Raw genomic sequence first — 24,106 nt, forward strand, 5'->3', positions numbered from 1 at the left:
ACCGTTTGGTGTGGATTTCGGGCCAGCGACGCGACGTAATTGGTCCGTACTTTTTTGAAAAGACTTTAGTGAGGCGGTCACCGTCAACAGCGAGCGCTACATAACGATCATAACTAATTTCTTATGATCCAAATTGAACCATATGGGCCTAAATGACATGTGGCTCCAGCAGGATTGCGCGGCGCTACGTGCCACACAGCAAACGTCGCGACACAACATCTACCCGCGCTTATTGAAAAAGCCTATATATCCCTTTGGAATTGTATTCAGCTATTAAATTATTCATTATAAATTGAAATATGAGTATTATTCCAATGATTTTGTACTCTGGAATTTTTTTTCGACAACCTATCCCATGTTTAATTTATTATTTCAAACGATCCCAATTTAGTTTACTCAACCTTTACATAATATCAAATCAACTTGTTTCACGGTGTTCAAAATTAAATCCAAAAGTAAGATAAAACCTTTTTTTGTTTAATTCACCTGCAAGCTGCAAGTGCATATTTTCCCAGCATTTACACGAGCTCATTGCCGCAGGCCAAAAGGTTTTGATTTGTAGCTATTCTAACTTAACTAAGTCAAACTTCCCAAACAACAAAAACAACAACACCAGTAAAGACACGACACGTCCAAATCCAAGATCTTACAAAAGAAAAGGTGTGTTCCCACCATGTCTTATAGTTTTGGTCGAAATGCAATTGATTCTCTTTAGTCTTGGCACACTGGTCGAACATTGATACTCTGAGCAGGCGCACAAAAACTGTAAGGTTTCTCCTTACGTTGACGCCCAAAACTCCATACTTCTAGTTTTAAAAAAAAAATTATTTTTGCAATGGTTTGAAGCATATTTCCAACAAAATTCCAGTCACGACGCTTTTTCGGAGGTGTTTCGGTATGTCTATGAGATGTTGTACTTGTTTTACCCTCTGAATGGAATAGGCACGAGATTATGCTCCGCGCACATTGATGATGATGATGATCATTATTTTTTAAGTTGATGAACACGGAACCCACACAGATCTTAATTTTATTTTAGACATGGCAGAGGGAGTTAGAATGGAAAAGATCATAAGATGTGTTAGCACTCAGCAAGACAATCTGCGCGGGAAAATATTAAATGTATGTCCGATGAGGCATAAGTCTATCATTTATTATAGTGACTGTGAATGCCAAAGCCTTGGAAAATCAGTCTGAAAAATTGTAGATTTACGGTTCTTGCTGACTTTGACGTTGTTGAAGTGGGCCAAATGGTGTGTGCTCTATCATGATTTGGTGATCTTAAGACCAAGGGAATAACCATTTTAAAGAATTTTGACCATTTATAGTTCATATCTTGTAAAGTGTTTTTGATTTGACAGTAAATCTGTCAAGATAGAATACCATCAGTTGATTTTATTTGAATCTTTTAAAATAGAATGGATGGTCAAAACTCCTTTTTCGTTTTCCATTTGAAGAAATAAATTGATCTATTTTTGATTTTATATTAAATATGTAGAACTATTTTACAAGAAAGATCTATTAATTAATTTGATTTCTCATTTAATATACTTTCAAAGTTTTTCCATTGGTGAATTTAGTTTAAAAAAAAAAATAATTAAGATTAGATTGTATTCAATAAATTTTAGTTGTTTACATTGGCCCTTAGCAATAATCAAATTTAGTAACGACTTAAATATTTAAGTGGACTCTAAATAATAAACCATACCAATAATCAATTTAGTAGTCAGCTTAACGCTAAACGTCATTTTAAATTTTAGTTTAAGATTAAGTGTAAACTTCATGTTTGTGCTGTCATTCTGACAGTTGGTAGCAAAAGAAATTTTTCGTATGTTTCTATTATCTGTTGCAAATTTATTTTTGGCCGTGACCGTGAGCTCATAAAAACGTAACAAAACTAAAAAAAAGTAATTAAAATAAACAAATAGATTAATTTCTTTTTATTTAAATGTATAAGTCACATTTCAATTTATTTCAGAGTAAATGTTTATTCCAATGGCAACAAAGTGAAGTCGGTCTGTTAACTGGACTCCAGCAATGAAGGAGTTTGCTGGTTAAAGCAGTAAAGCCGTTTTCTATGACAGTGGAGAATAAACTCAACGATGGAAAAACACTCAAGGCTAAATTTACAAAAATGATTTTTACTGGGACAAAAGAACCTTGTAGTGCCGAAAAAAACTTTGTCGTCATTATCAGCGAACGGATCTATCCTTTTCCTGTAAATTTTCCTTCTTCGGGATTGTGACACATCGCCCAAAATGTTAATATCATTAATAATGTGTGTATCGTCGGAACTCATAATTATTTTGTACTTTTAATAATTCCACTTAAAAACTTTTAGGCTGACATTTCATAAATAAAATAAATGGCCGCGTTCGGATACGTAACAAAAGGTATCTAGATTTGTTCGTGGTGTTGTAATCCCTTGTTAAAAACAGCTGATATCAGCTGATGCAACAAATACCCCTCGTGGGGTATGTCATTTCGACAGCAGCTGTCTGTTTGACAACAAATGTAGTAGATAATGTAATAGAGCACAGTTTAGTTAAAGACGTTTTTAATTTGGTTATTGATTAACGCACAAATAAACTCGCCTCTAAAGTTTAACGTGGTGTTTATCTAAACGCTTGTTTAGTCAATAATTATTGGTAAGGCCCATTTTCTTTTAACAATTTTCTAAATAATGAATAATTAGAGGCATGACAATCTATGTCGTTTTAATCTGATACGTTTTCCTTTTTTTAATATATTTAAATTACTCAAATTACTAAATGTAAATATAATTCTAATAACAAAATATTGTTTAAATTTTCAGTTAAGAAAACTAAGGTTTCAAATTATAAAACATGTTGTTTTGAAACGACTTTTGGTTAAGCTAAAACGAAAACAAAAATTAGCGCAACGCTTAACTTTTAAATGCGAAACAATTGATTTTTTCAAACTTGTCATTGGATAAAAGTTATTTTTTATAAGTGTGAGTGTAGCTTTCAACTATTAATTATTAAAAAGATCGATACAATACGTGCGTTTTGTTCGCATTTCATATATAGTAAAGTGAGATATTCCCAACAAAACGATCCGCAGTGGCCAGATTTTTGTATTTAAAATTTGGTACAACTGAGAGAAGATCTGTCAAAATAATAATAAAAAACTTCAAAAAGGGGGTTTGTTCGTAGACTACTACATTAACATGTGGTGTTGATGCGAGCTTGAAAATCGCTTCAATTCTTTATATACCTGAATCGAGTTGAGTTCTAAACTGAGATAAACTTTTTTTGGAAACATAGCAAAACATAAATATCTTTTCTATAGTTTTTCTTGCAAAATAAGCCCAGTTAGTCCATTTTCACTAACAAAACTAAATAATATCAACAGTAATAGATTCGTTTTTTCCGCAATGGAAAACACACATGATTCCAAATGCAGAACTACTCAACGAACACAGCCATCGAGATACAAACGCAATATCAATCGCACCAACATTTGAGAACGAAATCACATAAGATCCATTCGAGGCTCGTATAAATGTCAAAAACCTATCCATAGTGAGATTCTACTCTAACTTTTATCGGTGTTATTCTCACTATTGATATTGTTTTTGTTATTCGTGTAAAATCCTACTTTACCAAGGATAGATTTCCCAACAAAACACGTTTAATGAGCTGAGACAAATTTGAGAAAACGATTAACATAATCAAACATGTCACCAACTACATCCGTCAAATTGACAGATGACAATACAATACAATATTTTGAACAGTGTAACGTAAAAAAAAGGAAGAAATTGACACATGCACATATTTAGATCAAAAATAAATTGATTTGTTTTAGCAATGAAAGACCCCATCAGGGTGTCTTAAGCAAGAAAAAGCAACAACCTTAGCCCCTAGCAACAAAAAGTGAATGTTGACTTTTGCTTGTCAATCAGACTGTCTTATTTATTGAAGACACCTCTAAGGTATTAAATGAAATTTTTGCAGACATTTGACCGTTTAATGCACTCAGGTTATATTTTCCATCATAACATTCCACCGGTTCTATACATCATTAACTTAATTCCAACGGCTTTTTAAACGTGACTCCCACATCTGTAATAGCTTTAGGTAATATCTGTTGCTATGCCTCACTATATGAAGTCCCAAAGCTGAGACATTTGCAATTCTCTTAATGATAGTCATTTAGTTTTGTTGTATATTAATTTTAAGGCTTTTTGTGCCTCCCGCAATTGAAAGTTACACACCCATCTGTCAGATCAGAGAGCTGTCTAGTTTAATTCACAACATTTGTTACAGATATAAATGAGGCCTGATGTGGTTATAGATCGTTATATGGCATGCACGCTTTGGCAAGGAGTAACTTCTTTCACTTTCAATCCATTTAAGGAATCTCACCCACTGTCTCAGTTCGTTGGTATCGTTGCCGAATAACAACTTATGGGAGATTTCAATGAACGTTATGCACTTGCGCGCATAAGTACGTCGCGTCTATGGTCTTTGGTCGTACATCACAAATCAAATAAAGTGACTGTCGATCAGTGATCTGCAACTGCGATGACGGCGCGGTGAGGTGGTGATGTCGTGGCGGGCGGTGGTAAGATAGGATTGAAAGATCGATAGAGGAAAGTTGTTACATGTTAGATACGCTTAATTTATGAATATAGAAAACAAGGAACAACTTATATGCATCACAATAACGGACAAAAAAGCATCAAGCGTACTCAGCTCATACAAGACCCGTGGAGCACGTTAACTGTCGTCGTTATCGTTATATTATTATGGATTTGTTGCGTACCAAATTAAAATCTTTTTTCTTCCAAACGTCATATTTGGAATGTTGTTGAACGTTTACACTTTTTTCATGCTGATTCCTAAATTTCCATTGCAACTGAAGAAAGGTTTTTCTCTTCATTAATACCGTTTTAAAGGCATATCTAATATAATTGTGATTTAATCTCGATTATTGCGAACAAAACTATATACAATTTTATTTAATTGATTGCTTTCGACATAAATGTAACATTATAATGTGTAAAGAAATGTTTTGATTTGAATTAGTTATTTTTATACGTCTTGTTAATTTAGCTGTCAATAAAAGAGTTTTAGCATTTTTTCCGGCTGGATTAACAATAATAAGAGGCGGTTGCTGACATGAGTAAGTCCGACCCTTAGAAATGTTAATCTTTTATTTCCATGTTTTGACGGATATTAATAATTTGTATTGGAATTTACGAGGTTTTGTAATGAAGCAATACTTTTTAATTTCTTCTTTCCGATATTGGAAAAAAAAAACGTTTAATTTTCACGGAAACACGGTTTTACTATTAGGTTAAACAAAAACATGGAACGAACAATTAAAAATTGCGTGAACTATTTAACGGCAAACTTTACAGTTATTGACTTTTAACTTGGCGAATGTTGTTATGCTTGAACACAGTGTGAGTGTTTGATGGACTTAAGAATGACACACGGAAGAATATTGCTCTAAAAAAAATATAATTTTAAAATTGGAGAGAAAGCAAGGATTTGGTAAAAAAAACACATTCTTGATGTATGGCTGATTAAAGAATCTCCTAACTTTACAGTATATCTAAAATTGATTTTAACTGATAGGCATTTCTAGAAGTTAAAATTCAAACATAACGGCAATTTTTTTTAAATAAGTGCACACTCAGGGAGCTATTACTACCCTTATCATTATTAGAGACACAGTTTGAGCATTAGAAAAGGAAGAAAGGGGTTTGTAAGCAGGTGTCGGTACTCATTGGTATTGAATTACGGAATATTGTAATGACTGGGAAAACCGAAAAACTGGATAAGCTGTTGTATGGCATACGACATTCGCGTAGTACTGGTAACGAACAAATCTCTGTGCTTGACAATATCACCAAAATTTGGTTCGAGGGTATATTAATTAGCAATCTTAGAAGTGTCAGTATTACGGTTGAACTCTTTAAGTGAAGAAATGCAGCTGGCTTTATCTCTAGAGCTTAAACCATTAGAATAAGGTAAAAAAGAATGAGAGCAGAAACTTTACGAGAGTGCTCTACTTTTATTACTCTGCAATGGACTAAGGAAAGTTGCAAGAGGACTAGTCCTGAGATGGGTGTTATATTTAAGTTTTGGACGTATATAAGTCTCGTAGATAAGTTTTTTTCAGGGTTAATGCCTCGATGCGAGGAATTGACAAATTCCCCAAAGTTAATTCTTGTCACGAAAAGTGCTTTCTTAAACTAGCAGTTCTAATTCGGAATTTGGTGTGTCCACTAAGGCACCTCTCCAGCGGAGGAATTCAACGGTGGCGTTTACAGTTCCAGTAAGGTTGAACTACTTAGTGAACACCTTATTGGGCTTCTTCGACTTATTCGGATCCCAGGCCTATAAGGAGCGGTTTTATCCGGCTTCACATCCTTGGAGTTATACATAGGATCTGGCCCAGGTTGGGGGTTGTGCTGTCGGGGTGACTTCCTGGCCACGTAAAAGCTTCATAGTTGCGAAGCAACAACAAGTTTCGGATACGGACGGATTTACTGTTGACAACCAACGTAAACGAATTAAGGACAACGTACTTCGAATATGCACGTGAAATATTAGGTCCCTTAACAGACCACATGCGGTCGAAGAATAAGCAGAGGCCCTACACCACTATAAAGCGGACATCACCGCCATCCAGAAAATACGATGGAATGGCTCGGGCAAAAAGAGGATGAAAAACAGCGATATTTACTATGGTGACTGCTAACCACGAAAACCAACAACGCTTATTTGGATGCGGCTTTGCCATTGGAGCCAGGCTTAGACAAGAAGTTTTGACCTATAGGTGCATCAATGTGTGCCTCATGACCATACGCATCAAGGCTAAATTCGGCAACATTAGCCTGATATGCGCGCAGGCCCCCACAGAAGAGAAAGATGACAACACTAAAGATATGTTCTTCGAGCTCTTAAAGCCGTGTCCTAGCAACGATATTAAAATTGTCCTGGGCGATTTTAATGCCAAGCTAGGAAGGGAAGACACCTTTAGTGGAATAGTCGGGAAAAACAGCCTGCAAGACAACACTTCCGGCAACGGATTCAGGATCATAGATTTTGCTGCGGAGTGAAACGTCATGGTAGCCAGTACGCGTTTTCCACACCTCAACATCCAGAAGGAACTTGGAGTTCTCCAGATCAATCTACCGTCAAACAGATTGCCCATATTGCGATCGACGCCAGACACTCTTCCAGCATCATGGATGTACGAAATTTCCGAGGAGCTAACATCGATTCGGACCACTACCTCGTTGAAGCCAAGGTAGCACTTCGGGTTTCCAGACCCAAGGCGAAACAGGGAGGTGCTGGGAGAAGGTACAACGTCAAACGGCTACAATCGCCAGAGATCGTCAAATCCTTTTCCGATCGAATAACAATTAATCAATCTCGAAGTTCTCTGCCGCCAACACAATGTATCGAAAAACAGTGGCAACATTGCCAAGATGCAATCAGAGAAGCCACATCTGATTTGCTGGGATTCAAGCGGCCACCAATAAGGAATGTCGGCAGGCAAATGCAGCCAAATAACAGGCACACAAAGTGGCGCTGCATAAAAGGACGAGAGCTGCTCATGAACATAAACCTAGAACCGAAGGCTGTAAAGACGAAAGTGGAAACATCATAGTGGAACCGCAGTAAATGCTGAGGATATGGAACGACCACTTCTGCAGACGGTATAACGGCGAAGACGTACCAAATTCTGTCAGGCAGGATGACACATTCAACACAGACAACGAAAGCCACCAATCCCGTCCTTCTGACTTAGTCGAAATATAGATTGCCATATCTAAGCAGAAGTCTAATAAGGCCGCTGAAGCGGACCTGATAGGTCCTTATCAGTGTGGTTTTATACCAGGAAAGTCCACAGTCGATCAAATATTCACATTACGGTAGATCCTGGAAAAAACCAAGAACACCAAATCGACACCCACCATCTTTTCATCGATTTCAAGGCCGCATATGACAGCATATACAGGGACGAGCTGTATAGAGCCAACTCTCGTGTGCATGATGACCATGGAGAATTCACGCTGCTCCATAAAGGTTGGAAACAACTTAACAGAACCTTTTGATGTCAAAAAAGGTTTTAGATAAGGTGATGCGCTGTCATGTCACGTAGAGCGCATGGAAACCAATGATCCGGCCCGAAAAGTCTTCGAATCAGCACCCAAAGAACAGCGCAGTAGAGGAAGACCGCGGATCAGGTGGCGCGTACAAGTGGAACGTGACCTCACCCTACTTGGAGCGCGAGACTTGAGACATCTTGCTAGGGACCGAGCTAGATGGAGAAGTTTGTTGGGTGAGGCCCTATTTCACACTAGACTGTAGCGCTACCTTAAGTAAGTAAGTAAGATTCGGAATACAAAATATAGGTCTCCTCCATTTCTGAAATAACTCATACACAGGATAATTATAAGTGCTAGTTCCTTAATGACTGTTGCGCTACATAGTTTATTTAAATTTATAAGAAAATGATTTTCATGAGCACGTCTTTAGGGTTCAAATCTTACTAATGCTCTAGACATAAGCCAGGTCTTAAGTAAAATAAGAAATACCTGAGTCTGAAATAGTGAAATAACTGTTCTAAATCATTCAACCAGACAATCGCAAAACTGAATAAAAAGTGAAAGAAATATGGAATGCTGCAATTCCTTTTTTTTGTTTTGTTATATACCGTCACAATTCGTTTTCTCCTAACAATTCAACTTTTACACCCAATAGCCATGAAAATTCAAAATAATAAATAACAAAATAATATAATTAAAAAAAGAAGAAAAAAAATATATAAAACTTTAAGATAAATATCTACAATATCTATAATTAATTTCACACTAAAGAAACGACCTAATTTTTAATCAGCCCGGAAATATTTAATTTATTTTGCGATTATAACATGCAAGCTTTAAAAAAAAGGCTAAATGCACACCTCTTTCATTCTTAACTTTAAACAGGGTGTTTTTTTAAATTATAACTCTGATATCTTAGAATTGAATTGGTTGAACTATTTTAAATTATGTTGTACACTTTTCTTATAGTTTTCTTTTGGGCAATGTGTTTGTTTAAATGTTGTTTATCTAATTTTAATAATAATCTATTTTAACTTCCATTGACATACAAAATTTTAATAAAAAGGGTTCCACTTTAAATTAGCTACACTAGCCCCTCCAGGCACAGTGGCAAAAAAAGTTATGAAATATTTAGCGACATCTGTTTGTATTTAGTTGAGATAAGCTTTTTCTGACATAGAAAGTATTGACATCTAGTATAATTTGTTGAAGACAAACGATACCATTTTTGTGTGTTTTTGAACAATTTTGACAGTTCGTGCAAAATGATGCAGAAGCAGGCTATGCGCTGTGCGCTGTGCCTGTGAGTATTAAATGTAAATATTACACAATTTTCCGCATAGCTCTCTTTGCGCTGGTGTTTTGTTCGTTAATAGTGGAACCATCGTGAAGTTGGCTACTAGCAGTCCATGTGTAGTATGTCAATGTTAACTTCATTCGTTGTAGTACCCGTTGCGCGGTGGTAAGTTCGTGGGACTGTCATTCCAGAAGTCTTGGGTTCAATCCCTACCTGTGCAATTTAACAGGTACAACGTCTGCGAGCAATTGACAAATTGACAAAGAGTAATTCTTCTCATGAAAAATTAGACGTTTGGATTGGGCTTAAAACTGTTGTAAGTCACTAAGCCCTAGTTCTCAACATACTGTTGCGCCACCTATTGATGGCCTCCAATGCTTTATTTAAAAATGAGCAATGTTTGGATAACTTTGGTACAACAATTTTCTTACTAAATTTTTTTTCCCCATCAAAAATAACCGCCAAACAATATGTAAACAAAATTATAAAAACACCTTGTATATTGCCCTATCATATTAAACTTAAGCTAGTTGACATCAAATTGTCTTAATTTGTCGTTGACTTTAATCTTCTTAGATATAACACAAAAATAAACAAATTATTATAACTATGATGCTCTCGGGTATTAATTCCGTGACTTCCAACAACCATTTCACATAATGCTGCCATCTTATCTGCGCATCTTATACGCAAATGCAACAGCAACCTCAACATCAAAAACAACAACAACTGCAGAGAATTGACGTTAAATTAGATTGCACTTTATGGGTTTTGCACGCAAGCAAAGTGTATCTAAACAAACGCTGCATGACAAGTGCGAGCGCACCTTAACGACGAAAACAACAACGACTACGACTCAACGAAATTACCTGGGCACGCATGTGCATTAACATAGCTATTTGATGGGCCCATGGCAGAAGGGGGAATTTTAATCGTGTATCATAACTTTTGTGGTTAAATTTTCTTGTAATCATTTTACGAGTGGCGGCGCTGGAGCGGTAGAGAGAAATAAAGGTTTTCTTTATTTTTGTAGGAGAATGTGTGTGCAATGGAAGCTGATACTTTGTTAAAGTTTTGTTACATTACCTCCTAACTCGGTTTGATGTTTGCTAAATTAACTTATATACACTAATCCGAAATAAAGAGCGTTTTTTAAGTGAATGTAAAGTAGAAAATATGAAAGGATCTGATGTTAGATTGGCAGATAATATTTTTTCGTTTTTGAAATTGTTTTGTGAACGTTCCATTTTACGTACATATACCTTCCTTCCTGTGTATATAGAGGATATACATATATGCACAAACGTTTAATTTTTTATTCACGATTTCATTAAATAACTTACTTGCCACACGAGATAACGAGATGAGTGAAGTAAAAAATAATAGTAATAAAATTGCAAGAGATGATTTGAAAGTAAGTTTATATGGTGATAAAAATTTCAATTGGCATTGACATCGAGTTTTTTTTTCTTTTCCTAGATTTCCGGTTTGTTTCTTTTGTATAATAAAATTGCTAAAAATCATTGACTTTTAACATTGCAATTTGTAAACAGCATAAAAAGAGGAGATGAAATTAAATGTTAGCCACAAATATAATTTGACATGCGTTGCAGTTAAATTATTTTTGGGATGGTGTGTTGTTGGACCCATCTTCTAAATTCACGATATCATGAATATGCTGAGGACAATATTTCAGGCATAGGTGGCAGTTTAAGCAAGATAACTCCTTAAAATTGGTGAGTGCTTGGCTTTTAGATCATCCATTCTGTATGGTACCCTGTTCACCTTAGTTGTCAGATCTCAACCTCACTTGGTAGCTAGAGATTTTTGTGAGCGGACCTACAATAATCTCTAGCTCCCAAGTTTTCAACAATTAACACCAACTATGGCTTGAAATGCAAAGGTAATAGAACTCCATCCACTGTAAGTAGTATGTATCAATAACTTGTTAAGTCCATGCTGCGTCGTATAAAAGCTGTCAAAAAAATAGGTCATTTTGGTTGTCAAAAAAACTACAAAACATTTTTAATTCGGAGCTCACTGCTGTGTACTTATTTCAAAAATTGCTTTTCATTGAAACCAACTTTATTTTTTATATTTTTTCCACTAACTTAAAAAAAGTACAAATGTCTGTTGACTTCCCTATCTGTTAAACTGTCAGATAACAAGCAGATACAATATTTACATATCAAACTAATTCACCGTAAAAAATCAAAAAACATCGTCCTTCATCGAATTATGAATTTTGATCGTTTCTTGACAACTTCATTTACTATAACATTGGTCGTTCGATTCAAGAATCCTCAACTTGTTGTTATTTTTTACTTCATTTTTGCCATTACAGCTTTTTTCAATGTGTATACCTTCTATAATTATGGCTTTTTATTACTAATTCAATTCAGCAAACGAGAGAGGGGGGAGAGGTGTTTCCACTAAGGCACCTCATCTTATCCAGGCGGCAGCGGACGAATTCTCGAGATGGAATCAACGGTGGCGTCTATAGTTCCAGTAAGGTTGAACTACTTAGTGAACAACTTATAGGGCTTCTTCGACATATTCGGAGCCCAGGCCTGTAAGGAGCGGTTTATCCTGCTCCCCTTCCTTGGAGTTATATTAAGGATCTGGCCCTCCAGGTTGGGGGTTGTGCCGTCGGGGTGACGTCCTGGCCATGTAAAACATACCTTTAGTTGCGAAGCACCAACAAGCCTCGGATACGGACGGATTCACTGTTGACAACCCACGCAAACAAAATAAGGACAACGAACTTCGGATCTGTACGTGGAATGTTAGGTCCCTTAACAGACCACGTGCAGCCGAACAATTAGCGGAAGCCCTAAACTGCTGCAAGGCAGATATTACAGCCATCCAAGAAGTGCGATGGGATGGACCGGGCAAACGCAATCTAAAAGACTGAGATATATACCCTGGTTACAAGACGAGATCGAGGAATCGAATCGAATCGAATTGAGATTTCGATCCAGGTATATGGTGGCACTGAAACGAGGAATCGAATTTAAATGGGATCGAAATGACATTTCGGTTTTATTTGTGTGCGTACTGTAGTTTTAAATAAACTTACAATCTTAGAACAATGCTCTAAACACAAAGACGAGCGCCAAATTAAATTCAGCTTAGAACCAAAAATACTCCATTTAAATGGAGTCTTTTTGCTTAGAACAAACAAGAGAGACAAAAATTATCGCACGCACACAAGTAAAACCTCACACACCAATAACTGGATTCCCCGATTCAGGTTTACAAACAAATTTTCGATTCGATTCACCTCTTTCAGTGGGATCGGATCGAGTAATCCTATTTCGATCCGATCCAGGTCTATACGGCGCTAAATCCTGTTTCAATTCGGATTCAATTCTCCTTGTAAACGCGGTAATATACTGCGGCGACTGCTACCGAGAACAAAGACAGCGTCTATTTGGGTGTGGATTTATTGTTGGAACTAGACGAGAGGCGAACATTTACTCGGACCACTACCTCGTTGTAGCCAAGGTACGGCTACGGATATCCCGATCCAAGCCAAAACAAGGAAGTACTGTGAGATGATTTGACGTAAGACGGCTACAATCGCAAGAGACTGCCACGTCCTTTTCCGATGGAGTCCCTAATAACCTCTTAAGGTTATGCTGCCTGCATTATGCATTGAAAACCAGTGGCAACATTGTCTTGTAGCCATCGGAGATGCCGCCTCTGAAGTGCTAGGTTTCACATGGCCACCACAGCGAAACCCTTAGTTTGACGACGAATGCCGGCAAGCGCACGCAACGAAACAAGAGCCATACAAAACGGTGCTGCACAAAAGGACTAGAGCTGCTCGCGAGCTCTACGAGCTGAAAAGGAGAGATGAACACCGGCTTCTTAGATGGAAAAAAAAGAGTATGAGAAGCGCGCGATCGAGGAGATAGAGGGATGTTACAACAGGAATGAGGTTCGTAAATTTTACCAAAAGGTACAAAAAACCTCCAAAGGGTACCAGTCACGAACCGAAGCCTGTAAAGACGATCAGGGGAACATCATTTCTCCAAATTATATAACGGCGATGACGAACCAAATTCCGCTGTAAGGGAGATAGAACCACTCAACCAAGGTGACGCAGATCAACAATTCCGCCTACCCGACCTTGACGAAGTGAAGATAGCTATAAGTCAAACAAAGCTACTGGAGCTGACGGCACCGCTGCCCAACTATTCAAAGCAGCAGGCGATGGCTTGGTAGGGAGCATGCACCAACTCATCTGCAAAATATGGTCGGAAGAAAGCATGCCCGATGAGCGGACCCTCAGCATAGTGTGCCCGATACATAAGAAAGGAGATCCTCTAAATTGCACCAACTACAGAAACATGAGTCTCCTTAACATTGCGTATAAGATCCTCTCTGCCGTATTATGTGAACGTCTGAAGCCATTCGTACACAACCTGATTGGTCCTTATCAGTGCGGCTTCAGACCAGGAAAGTCCACTATCGACCAAATATTCACACTACGGCAGATGGAGAATGCACGCTGCTCTATCAAGGTCAGAAAAGATCTCACCGATGCATTTGATGTCAAAAAAGTTTTTAGACAAGGCGATGCATTGTCATGCGACTTCTTCAACATCGTTCTGGAAAGAATTGTGCAAAACTCAACCGTCAACACTAGAGGCACAATCTTCCAAAGGTCCATCCAATTACTCGAATACTCAGATGATATTGACATAATTGGAAGATCAAAGCGTGATGTCGGTGGAGCGTATTTGAGCATTGCGACGGATGCAAAGAAGATGGGTTTAGTGGTCAATGAGGGCAAGACCAAGTATATGCTGTCATCAAAAAAGGACACTGAACGACGACGTCTTGGACAAAACGTCACCATGGACAGCTATAACTTTTAGGTAGTTAAGGACTTTGTCTACCTAGCACTTCTATTAATACAGACAACGACACCAGAGCTGAAACCAAACGAAGAATAAATCTTGCAAATCGCTGCTTCTTTGGACTTAGAAGGCAATTAAGAAGTAAAGTCATCTCTCGAGCATCAAAAATCAACATATATACGACAATTCATCATCCCGGTTCTTATTTTGTGGCGCTGAGGGTTAAACCCTGTCAAAGAAAGATGAGAGCGTCTTAGGATGCTTTGAGAGAAAAATTAATCGTGTGATTTTTGGTCCCGTACGCATTGATGGAGAATGGAGAAGAAGATAAAACGACGGACTGTAAGGGCTGTACAGCGACACTGACCTAGTTAACAGAATTAAAGTCCAACGGCTTAGATGGCTAGGTCATGTAGAGCAAATGGACATCAACGCTCCAGCCCGGAAAGTATTCGAATCCAATCCGAAGGGACGGCGCAGTAAAGAAAGACCGCGACTCAGGTGACGCACCCAAGTGCGAGAGGACCTCAACCAACTTGGCGTGCGAAACTGGAGACAGCTAGCTAGGGACCGAGCTGGCTGGAGACGCATGTTGGTTGAGGCCCAGGACCACCCGGACTGTAATGCAACCTTAATTAAGTAAGTTAGTATTAAAAATTCAATTTTTTAAATTGAGAACCGCTTACTGGAAAAAAATTAAATATTCGTACTTTACCGCGCTGTCACTTTTTATTCTAAAGTATAGCCATTTTTAATATCTAATACTTTCAATGTAAGTTTTATTTTTTATATTTATCATTTTAAAATACTGGCTTAACTTTCCCTTTTTATTTGACATACAAGTATTTAATTTAATTTAAATAAACACAAACATGACCATGTCATGGTCAACTGTCAAAAGAAGCATCAACTGTGATTTCTATACTCAATGCTTCACATTTGGTGAAAGGTTTTTTAGTTAAGCCATCTTTCAATCATTTATCAATCGATACAATCAAAGATCTTTGATGGCACAAAATTAAATCTCCAACATTGTCATCTCTGCCATCACTATCTCTTTCCAATAAACACACAATCATACTCCCAACATTACACTATATCACTTTTTGACAAGTGCAATGTGTAAACATCAATCGGATAAATAAATGATCAACTAACAGTTTCTTTTTACTTTGATGTATGAAGCTACCATAATTATAATTACATTGAGAATTACAAGAAAAAAAACAATCAATTTCAATTGGCGGAAAGGCAGACACTTATGTATACAAAAGTGTAATACAAAATTGTTTACATCAAAAATGTAAATGTCATAATTGACATTGGCTCTATGTGGAGCATAATGGTGCAACAATGTGATTTTTCAAGTTCGTTGCTTGTATACAGTTGTATACAACATTTTCTGTAACAGGAACAAATTATATTTGCCATTAATTAAATAAATTGCAAATAATTCATTTTCTTGTCGAACCTTGAGATTATGCTCAGTATAACATACACAACATGTACACGAATGAATACATAAAAGTACCATCTCTATATAGACTTGGTATAACCATCAGGCTATAAGATACACATCAGAGAGGTACGATTGACCATAATCTGTGAATGGTAGCGTAGAATATAAATATACATGTACCTTGGTGGCAATCAATGCGGTTTGTTATTGAATTGAACAAACCTGCCAGTCTGTCTGTGATTATCTTTATCTTTATTATTAGAGAGGAAACAATCACCAAGTTGAAGATGACGACGACAACGCCAACGACAACGACGCACTTGAAGACTATAATCTTAAAAAAATGTATCGAAATCATGAAGTTTTGAAAATTGTACTCCAACTCGACAGCCTTTTTTTTTTGCAATTTTAACAAAATTGAATATTGATTGCGGTTACAAAGAGCTCTCTGAATTATGTGATCTTAGATCGTGATTTGGAGGTAAATTCACTAAAATACTTGTTGGATATTTTTCCTCATTGCTTCCAGACGTTTGTAGTTCCAATTTCATCCACCAACAACACCACCGCCACCCGCGCCATTTTGTATAGAAGCAGTGGATTTTAAGCTTAGCTGCAGGAGCTCCCTCTGGTTTTTGTTTTGTGATACAATTTTATGGCTGATGGAAGTATTCAAGGCTTTCAAATGGCTTATTATACATACATGCCTTCGTGCAGTGTGTGGGTGTTAATGAATTGGTTTTTGGTACCTCGACCCACCGCAAACGTGGTGACTTTCATGCAAGAGTATCACTATCGTATGTATAACTTTTATGCATATGCGGAGATAGTGAGTTCGAAAAATTTCGTGTTCGCAAAAGCATTTTGCGATTTATCATTTTGCGGCCGCGCATCGAAACAACCATTTCAGAGAGGTCTGCATAATTACCGGTGTCTGAATAGAAAGGAAAATTACAATTTTCTCGCGTTCGAACAACAAAATGACAGCGACGACGCGCGAGCGACGAAGCTGCGATACATGTGGCGGGATAGTTGTCACGTTTGTACGCATGCGCATATGTACCTTTCACATGAAACGGCGATGGCGAATGGCGGCACGCTGCACTCTGCACTTACTTCTGCAGCACCACCTATGGAAGGACGATGCGGACGTACGAAATTCGCAATGGCTTTGATGAAGTTCAAATGCATATAAACTTATATCCATACGGGTACGGGGGCTGTGTGATTAAGGAGCCTGATTGTCAATGTGACGTGAGGTTATTTATTGCCTGAGTATTACAGTGTTATAGTACCATGTTGCAATAATAGCTGCAACATTGCAAGAAGAGAGGGGTCAAAATTAGATAATCGCGTATACTACGCTTGTACCTTATAGACGAAACACGTTGCTGATGTTTTTGTTTTGTGGTAGGTGTATATAGAGTTTATCTAAGAAGGCTTCTTGTAACTGCAAAGTATTGAATGAAACAGCGTGATACTCTATACTCGATTTCAAGTTTGAACTTTTTTTCCTGATGTCTTTTGGTTTCAGGAAGAGATAATGAAAGTGTATAGTTGTTTATTGCATAAGGGATAATTTGAATCTTTCTTTTACAATTAAGGAGACATTTATTTTAAGATTAGGCATAATGATTGGACAATTATAAGACTTTGTTGCAGTATGATTGTTTTTATTCGTAGAGTACAGAGATAGATGTCGCTATAATACATTGGTGGTCCATTAGTTGAAACATTAAAACCAAAGTAAATTTGAAGTAAAGACAGCACTTTTTAATTTATATTAAATGCTAAAAGCATTAAAGCAGGTAAACAATTAAGAAACTTATTTATTACTTAGTTTATAAACAAGCTTTACGACATTCTATCGAATCTGTTAAAAGATACCTTAATAAAGTCAATATGTGAATCTAAAAGTGAATTTTACGAGACTGTCATTAAAAAATGACAGATAACACGTACCAAAATGTCAGTTCTAGAAGGTCAAGGGTATGAGGTTTTTGGTTTTGCGACGTCGGAGAAGGGATGAAGCGATGAAACATCAAAAAGACTCTTTGTTATTTGACAGTTTACAAAATTAAAATGTTGTCCACTCCGAATCTATTAAAATGCATTTTTTGTTGTATCTACCAATTTATTTGTTTATTTGTTGTTTGTTGCTTGTTCAGATTGCTGAAGTTTAGTGCTCAACTTTAAGTCACATACACAAAATAAATAATTCAAAAAGTATTTAAAACTTTAATTACTTTTTTTTTTTTTATTCTATGTGCTCGTTGTTTTTAAGACTTATTAAATTGATCTACATACATGCCGTCTGTAAGTATTTCATTGTTTTTTCAAATTCTAAAGCTATAAACATAAAAACCACGCAATTTTTGCACTCAAAACAAGATCAGATTTAAATTTCCACCAATAACTTACCCACGTAAATGAATTTTTGATTAGTTTTACATTAACCCACTAGTCATTTTATTTGCATGCATTGACCAACGATTTTATGTAAAAAAAAAATGTACGCGTGTTGGCGAACACAAAAATAATTTGTTACTTCCTATACGTTTACACACTGCATTGTGTACACAACTTAAAGTGTCATAACCTGAACTACAGTTAATCTTGGAAAAGATCGTGTGTTAACCCTTTTATGCGAAAGAACCTCTAATGGAAATTCATTGCTTTGGTTATTTGCATGCCCAATGGCTAAAAAAAATAGAAGAAAACGTTTGACAGTTGGTTATTTGAAATATAGGAGGCCTATTGCAAACTATAAACAATCTATATGTACTTACAACTCCATCAGCTTTAGGTTTAGATGTGAAAGTCAATTTTTTCCTAAAGGAAATTAATAATTCAATTTATGGTTACCTTACAAACACGAAGTGCTGAGTTAATATTTGTGCATTTATTTCATTTTCGCAAGCAAGCTTTTAAACTTATTTGAGGTTTAGAGGTAAACTACACCAACTGGCTATTTGTCCAATTGTCAGAGAGAAGGTATAAAAATGACGTTTCTATTATTTGTTTCGTTATGGACATTGGTATATTGCTTCTTACACACGGTACTGTTTTGACAGGTTTGTTTTGTCCATTCAGCCTGCTAAAGGTAGGCGAACATTTTATGCAACAGGTAAGGTCTGTTTGTACCTTTTATTGCAACAGCAAAAAACGTATCCGTTTGTATGTCAGAAGAGAGGATGTGTATTGAGGTGGATTTTTCTTATAGTTTCATATGCTTGTTGTAGGGGTGGGCATGAGGCATATGTAGGTAGACTTTTATGTTGACAGTTCAATGGTATTTATAAACAGAAAGGGTTTGAAGGGATTACAAAACCATACTGGCATGTAAAGTATTGTGTCCAGTCTATACATAAAATTTGAATTATCAATCTTTTGAACGTCAAATCGAAGAATTTTTTCTTATGTTACAATTGCATAACATATCTGTCAATCAACTTTAAAAGTTGTAGATGTCATAAAAATGAAAGTCAATCAATGAGATTTAATCCGCATCTAAACTTACATTTTCATTTAATCAGTTCATTAGCACTGGTATAATCTTAAAAGGATCTAAACGGCTTTGAATTTTAGAAAAGGAATGCTGATGTTGTCGTCGTCGTTGAGTCATTCCATAATATATAAATGAACATCACACTGTGAAAGATTGAAGTTGTTAGACACACGTTAATTCGATGACTTCACTTTACTTGATTCCATTCGTATTCGCTAAACGTATAAGCACCTTGTTGACTAAATGAATTCATTAGCTCATCGATTGATTGGTCATGTATATGTTTATGGAAGGCAAACAAAATTTTACCTGTGTTTTTTTATAGGTTTAAGTATAGAAATGTAATGTATACTTGTCGGTTACTTAAGAATGTTTATTCCAAACAAGTGCGGGTTAGCAAAAAAAAAATTAAAAACCATTAGAACCTTCATGGTACTGTGAAATTTAGCTTATACCGGATGAATTTAAGCAAACAATTTTATGGCAAACTTATATTTGAACACCTATAAAAATGAGAAAAATAAATTTTGTGTAAGGGTGGTCGTAATAAGAACTAACACACATATATTTTTAAGACTGTTAAAAATAAAAAATTGGACAAGCAGAAAAATACGAGTGTTGAGAAGTGTAGATTCATACAAACTGTCAGAGTAAATTCAATCAAAAATGTTCTACGCCAGATGTCAAAAACTTTAAAAACAACTTTAGTTGCGCTAATGTCAAATTGAAGGAGTTATTAAAAATATAATTAATTTAAGAAAAGTTATGGTGCACATGCATCTCTGAACTCTCAAAGAACTACAAGATCAATGATGCCACACAGAAAAAAAAAGTTGTCATATTAACAATCGTTGATAGTCAACCGGAAATTTGGCCAAATTGTCGCATTGACTACCAAAATAGTCAATATGACAATTTTATATTTAAAAATTGACTACTGAATATTCAATAGAACAATTTTAGACTGTCAATTTTTGGTAGTCAATATGACAACAAAAGTAGTCAATAGAACAACTTCGGTAGTCAATATGACAATTTGGTTGTTATATTGACTACCCAAAATTGACTATCGAGGATTGTTATATTGACTACCTAGTAGTCAAATTAGATTTCGGTTTTCAACAAAAAATGTCATATTGACTAGCGCAGTTGTCGTATTGACTACCGCAGTTGTCATATTGACTTCCGTAGTTGTCATATTGACTACCATGGTTGTCATATTGACTACCAAAACTGAATATCGAGGATTGTTATATTAACTACCTGGTAGTCGTATTAGATTTCGATTTTCAACTACAATTGTCATATTGACTGCCGCAGTTGTCATATTGACTACCATGGTTGTCATATTGACTATTGACTGCAATGACTCTGATCATCGAATTTAGGAATGAGAGACATCAAGCCATTATTAATTTAATTGATTAATGCATGCTTTCAAATTTCTTCTTACTTTACTCAAAACTAGTTTTGTGTTGGCAGAACACTGAATCAGAATCACAACGAATTTCAACTTCATTCGATAGCAATATATGTAATCAAATAAATGACACCAACTGATTGTGACAGTTTGACAGAATTTTCGGAACTAGAGTTCATTCGTTCAGCCCAATAAACCATAATCACTGTTATTTTTTTTATTAAGTAAAAGAAGAAAACTTTAAAACTCGACAGACTTGAAGCAAAGACAGTTTATTTTTAACTTATTTCGAACTGAATGAGAGTCTCATGAGGAAAACATCATATTTTCAAAATATGTTACACCCTAATGTTTTCGAAAGAATTATGGTAGGGAATACACAAAGTTGCCCAAAATAAAAATGAAGGTACTCTCATACTAATTTATTAATTATTGTTTTAGTACTTTTGCCCTAAGTGTTAAAATTGCTCTCAGAAAGTTGAAATTCTTATGTTAATGAATAAACATATTGCCAGGCCATAATATTGATGATTTAATAAGGGCAGGTATTAGGTTCATTGACAGGTTCAAATAACTGAAACTGAAAGAAAATATCAAAAAAAACTTGGAAAAAATTACGCCATCTATTGGAAGTGAAATCTTCATTTAATAAATTATGTCCCCTTCAAATCAGTTTTAACTGTCAAAATTTTTGTATAACAATTTGTTTGTTCCTTTGAAAGAAGTCATCCTGTTTTGTTTCTTAGACGGTGTTCACATCGGTCTCATTTTCTATTTCAATCACTTTTTGAGGTAAACATTTTACATTTATTTTTTATGGTAAACATTTTAAATGAGTCTGATATTACCCGTGTTTTGTTGGGAAATCTGTCCATAGTAAAGTAGGATTTTACACGAATAACAAAAACAATATCCATAGTGAGAATAACACCGATAAAAGTTAGAGTAGAATCTCACAATGGATAGGTTTTTGACATTTATACGAGCCTCGAATGGATCTTATGTGATTTCGTTCTCAAATGTTGGTACGATTGATATTGCACTTGTATTTTGATGGCTGTGTTCGTTAAGTAATTGTGCATTTGGAATTATGTGTGTTTTCAATTGCGGAAAAAACGAATCTATTACTGTTGATATTATTTAGTTTTGTTAGTGAAAATGGACTAACTGGGCTTATTTTGCAAGAAAAAACAATAGAAAAGATATTTATGTTTTGCTATGTTTCCAAAAAAGGTTTATCTCAGTTTAGAATAGATAAATCTCAACTCGATTCAGGTATATAAACAATTGAGGCTAGCTTCAAGCTCGCTTCAACACCACATGTTAATTTAGTAGTCTACGAACAAACCCCCTTTTTGAAGTTTTTTATTATTATTTTGACAGATCTCCTTTCAGTTGTACCAATTTTTAAATACAAAAATCTGGACACTGCGGATCGTTTTGTTGGGAATTTCTCACTTTACTATATATGAAATGCGAACAAAACGCACGTATTATTTTGAAACTTCAACATGAATCGATTTGATAGTGTCAAATATTAAGCCCGCTTCAAATCTAAGAGAACTTCGTATCTTCAGGAATACAAGCTAGATTTCTAATAAACATTTTCCAAATTTGTGGTGAAAATAAGTTTAAACCCTATTAAAGATCTGTCAATTTGATTTGTTTGAGTTAAAAGAGATTTCGAAAATCTCCTTATGAATTTTGGTAGAACAAATTATGTCTGTCAAAATGTATAAAGTGTGTAAAAGTTTGCTTTTAATATATTTTGTAACCTACAAATTTCATGTAGAATCAGGGAATCAATAATTTTTTGTATGTGGATCCTTTTAACGAGCAGTATAATTATTTGAAGCTTGAGTTTTAATTTTAAGAGATAACACCAACTGACACAAATCCCTTAAATATACATTTGAATTAATTATAAATTGAAATTGAAGGCATTTTTCATTATCATGTTCTTATTAAATGGGAATGTTGTTTTTCTTTCACACATTTTATGTGTATTATAGTTTTTTCTCAATTGCTTACTCATGCAATTTATTATTTACAATTTAATTTAACCTACAAAAAAAATCACGCAAGATATTTTATTTAAGTTTCTATCCATTAGACTAAACCATTAAAAACATAAATTACCTTAAAATTATCAAGAAAAAATAAATATTTGACTCCATCATAATAAAATTCAAATAAATTAATAACAAATTTATAAGAAAGTGAATAGGATATAGTCCTGTGTCTACTTCCACATAATGCTTACCTGTTTTGGTCCATTGGTCATAGTCTTGATATAGGATACTCCAGTCAAATGACAGTTCTTTATGGGTCGCCATGTTTATTTTGCTAACAATGGTGTCTTTCTTATTTTATATATTATGTATATGTATGAAAGAACTGCAAACAAAATTACAGTTATTTATATATACAAAATACGCTTTCTGTATATGGCACACGCAAAATAACCCAATATTTGTGGGTTAAATATGCTCGTTTAAGAATTCACTAACAAAATATATTCTAGGAGGAGGGAAGGGGTATCACACTATTTTTTGAATTCCATATACACAGTATAAATTTTAATTTTCTACCGTTATTTTAATATGTTAAATAAATTTGCACATATAGACACTTTAAAATATAAAGCTTTTGAATTTCATTTGAATATAACGGTTAATTCCTTTGAACCGCTGCACTTTGTAAGCAGATGTAATAAATTCTTCTTAATTTAAGCAGAAAATCTATGTGACCGTTCAGAAAAAAAGCTTAAATTAGCATTTTTAATTAAATTTATTATACAAAAAATACCGATGATATCGATTTATTATTGATCCTGATCAAACAAAAACACACGGGAACAGACACACAAAACACACGAAAAAAGGATACTTTAAGAAAATCTTTATTTTGGCCACTAGAGTTCTTAAATTCTATAAATATTGATGCAATACTGTCAAAATTATTGTCAAAATTTGCATTAACTGCAACCGATCAGGTAAAAATTATTAAAAAAAAAAAGATAAACGATCCACAATAAATTCAATAAAATAAAGAATAATTCATTGAAAACGACGACGACGCACTCATAGAAACAACGATGACAGCGAAGACGACGACGATTAAAAAAAGCTTGACCCTAGTCCCCCGATTGATCGCAATCACTGTGGCTATTGCTCAGAGCTTAAACGAACCACCTCGCGCGCAACAACTAAAACAAACAACAAAGTCGTCGTCAGTCGTCAAGCCCACCGCGTCTCTGGCTTGGCTTCGAGTCTTGCCGTCTTCATGCTTCTAGCGGCATTATCGAAGCTCTCACATCGAATTCATCACCTAATGTTTCTCCCGCTATCGTGTTGTACACGCGCATTCCTAATATCTTAAACGATACAGCGCCATCTGTATATTGTTATATGGTATGGAATAGAGGTTTGAGGGAAAGATTCCAGCTTTCCACTCTCA

At 35.4% G+C, this 24,106-nt stretch overlaps 1 protein-coding gene and 1 long non-coding RNA gene across 2 annotated transcripts in view; one reads left to right on the forward strand and one right to left on the reverse strand.

The window, feature by feature from the left end:
• Positions 1-23,881, reverse strand: part of LOC129948523 (cerebellar degeneration-related protein 2-like) — a 98,293-nt gene extending 74,412 nt beyond the window's left edge. The window contains exon 1 of the mRNA XM_056059560.1: positions 22,911-23,881. Within this exon, the coding sequence (XP_055915535.1) occupies positions 22,911-22,983 (73 nt within the window). The 5' untranslated portion in view covers positions 22,984-23,881. The remainder of the gene's footprint in view (positions 1-22,910) is intronic.
• LOC129948525 (uncharacterized) lies at positions 10,282-10,986 on the forward strand. The gene is made up of 2 exons (XR_008781896.1): positions 10,282-10,806; positions 10,872-10,986. It is a non-coding gene; the product is annotated as an uncharacterized LOC129948525 (long non-coding RNA).
• Positions 23,882-24,106: the final 225 nt, after the last annotated feature.

The sequence above is a fragment of the Eupeodes corollae genome, chromosome 2 (genome assembly GCF_945859685.1).
Source record: "Eupeodes corollae chromosome 2, idEupCoro1.1, whole genome shotgun sequence".
NCBI lineage: Eukaryota > Metazoa > Arthropoda > Insecta > Diptera > Syrphidae > Eupeodes > Eupeodes corollae.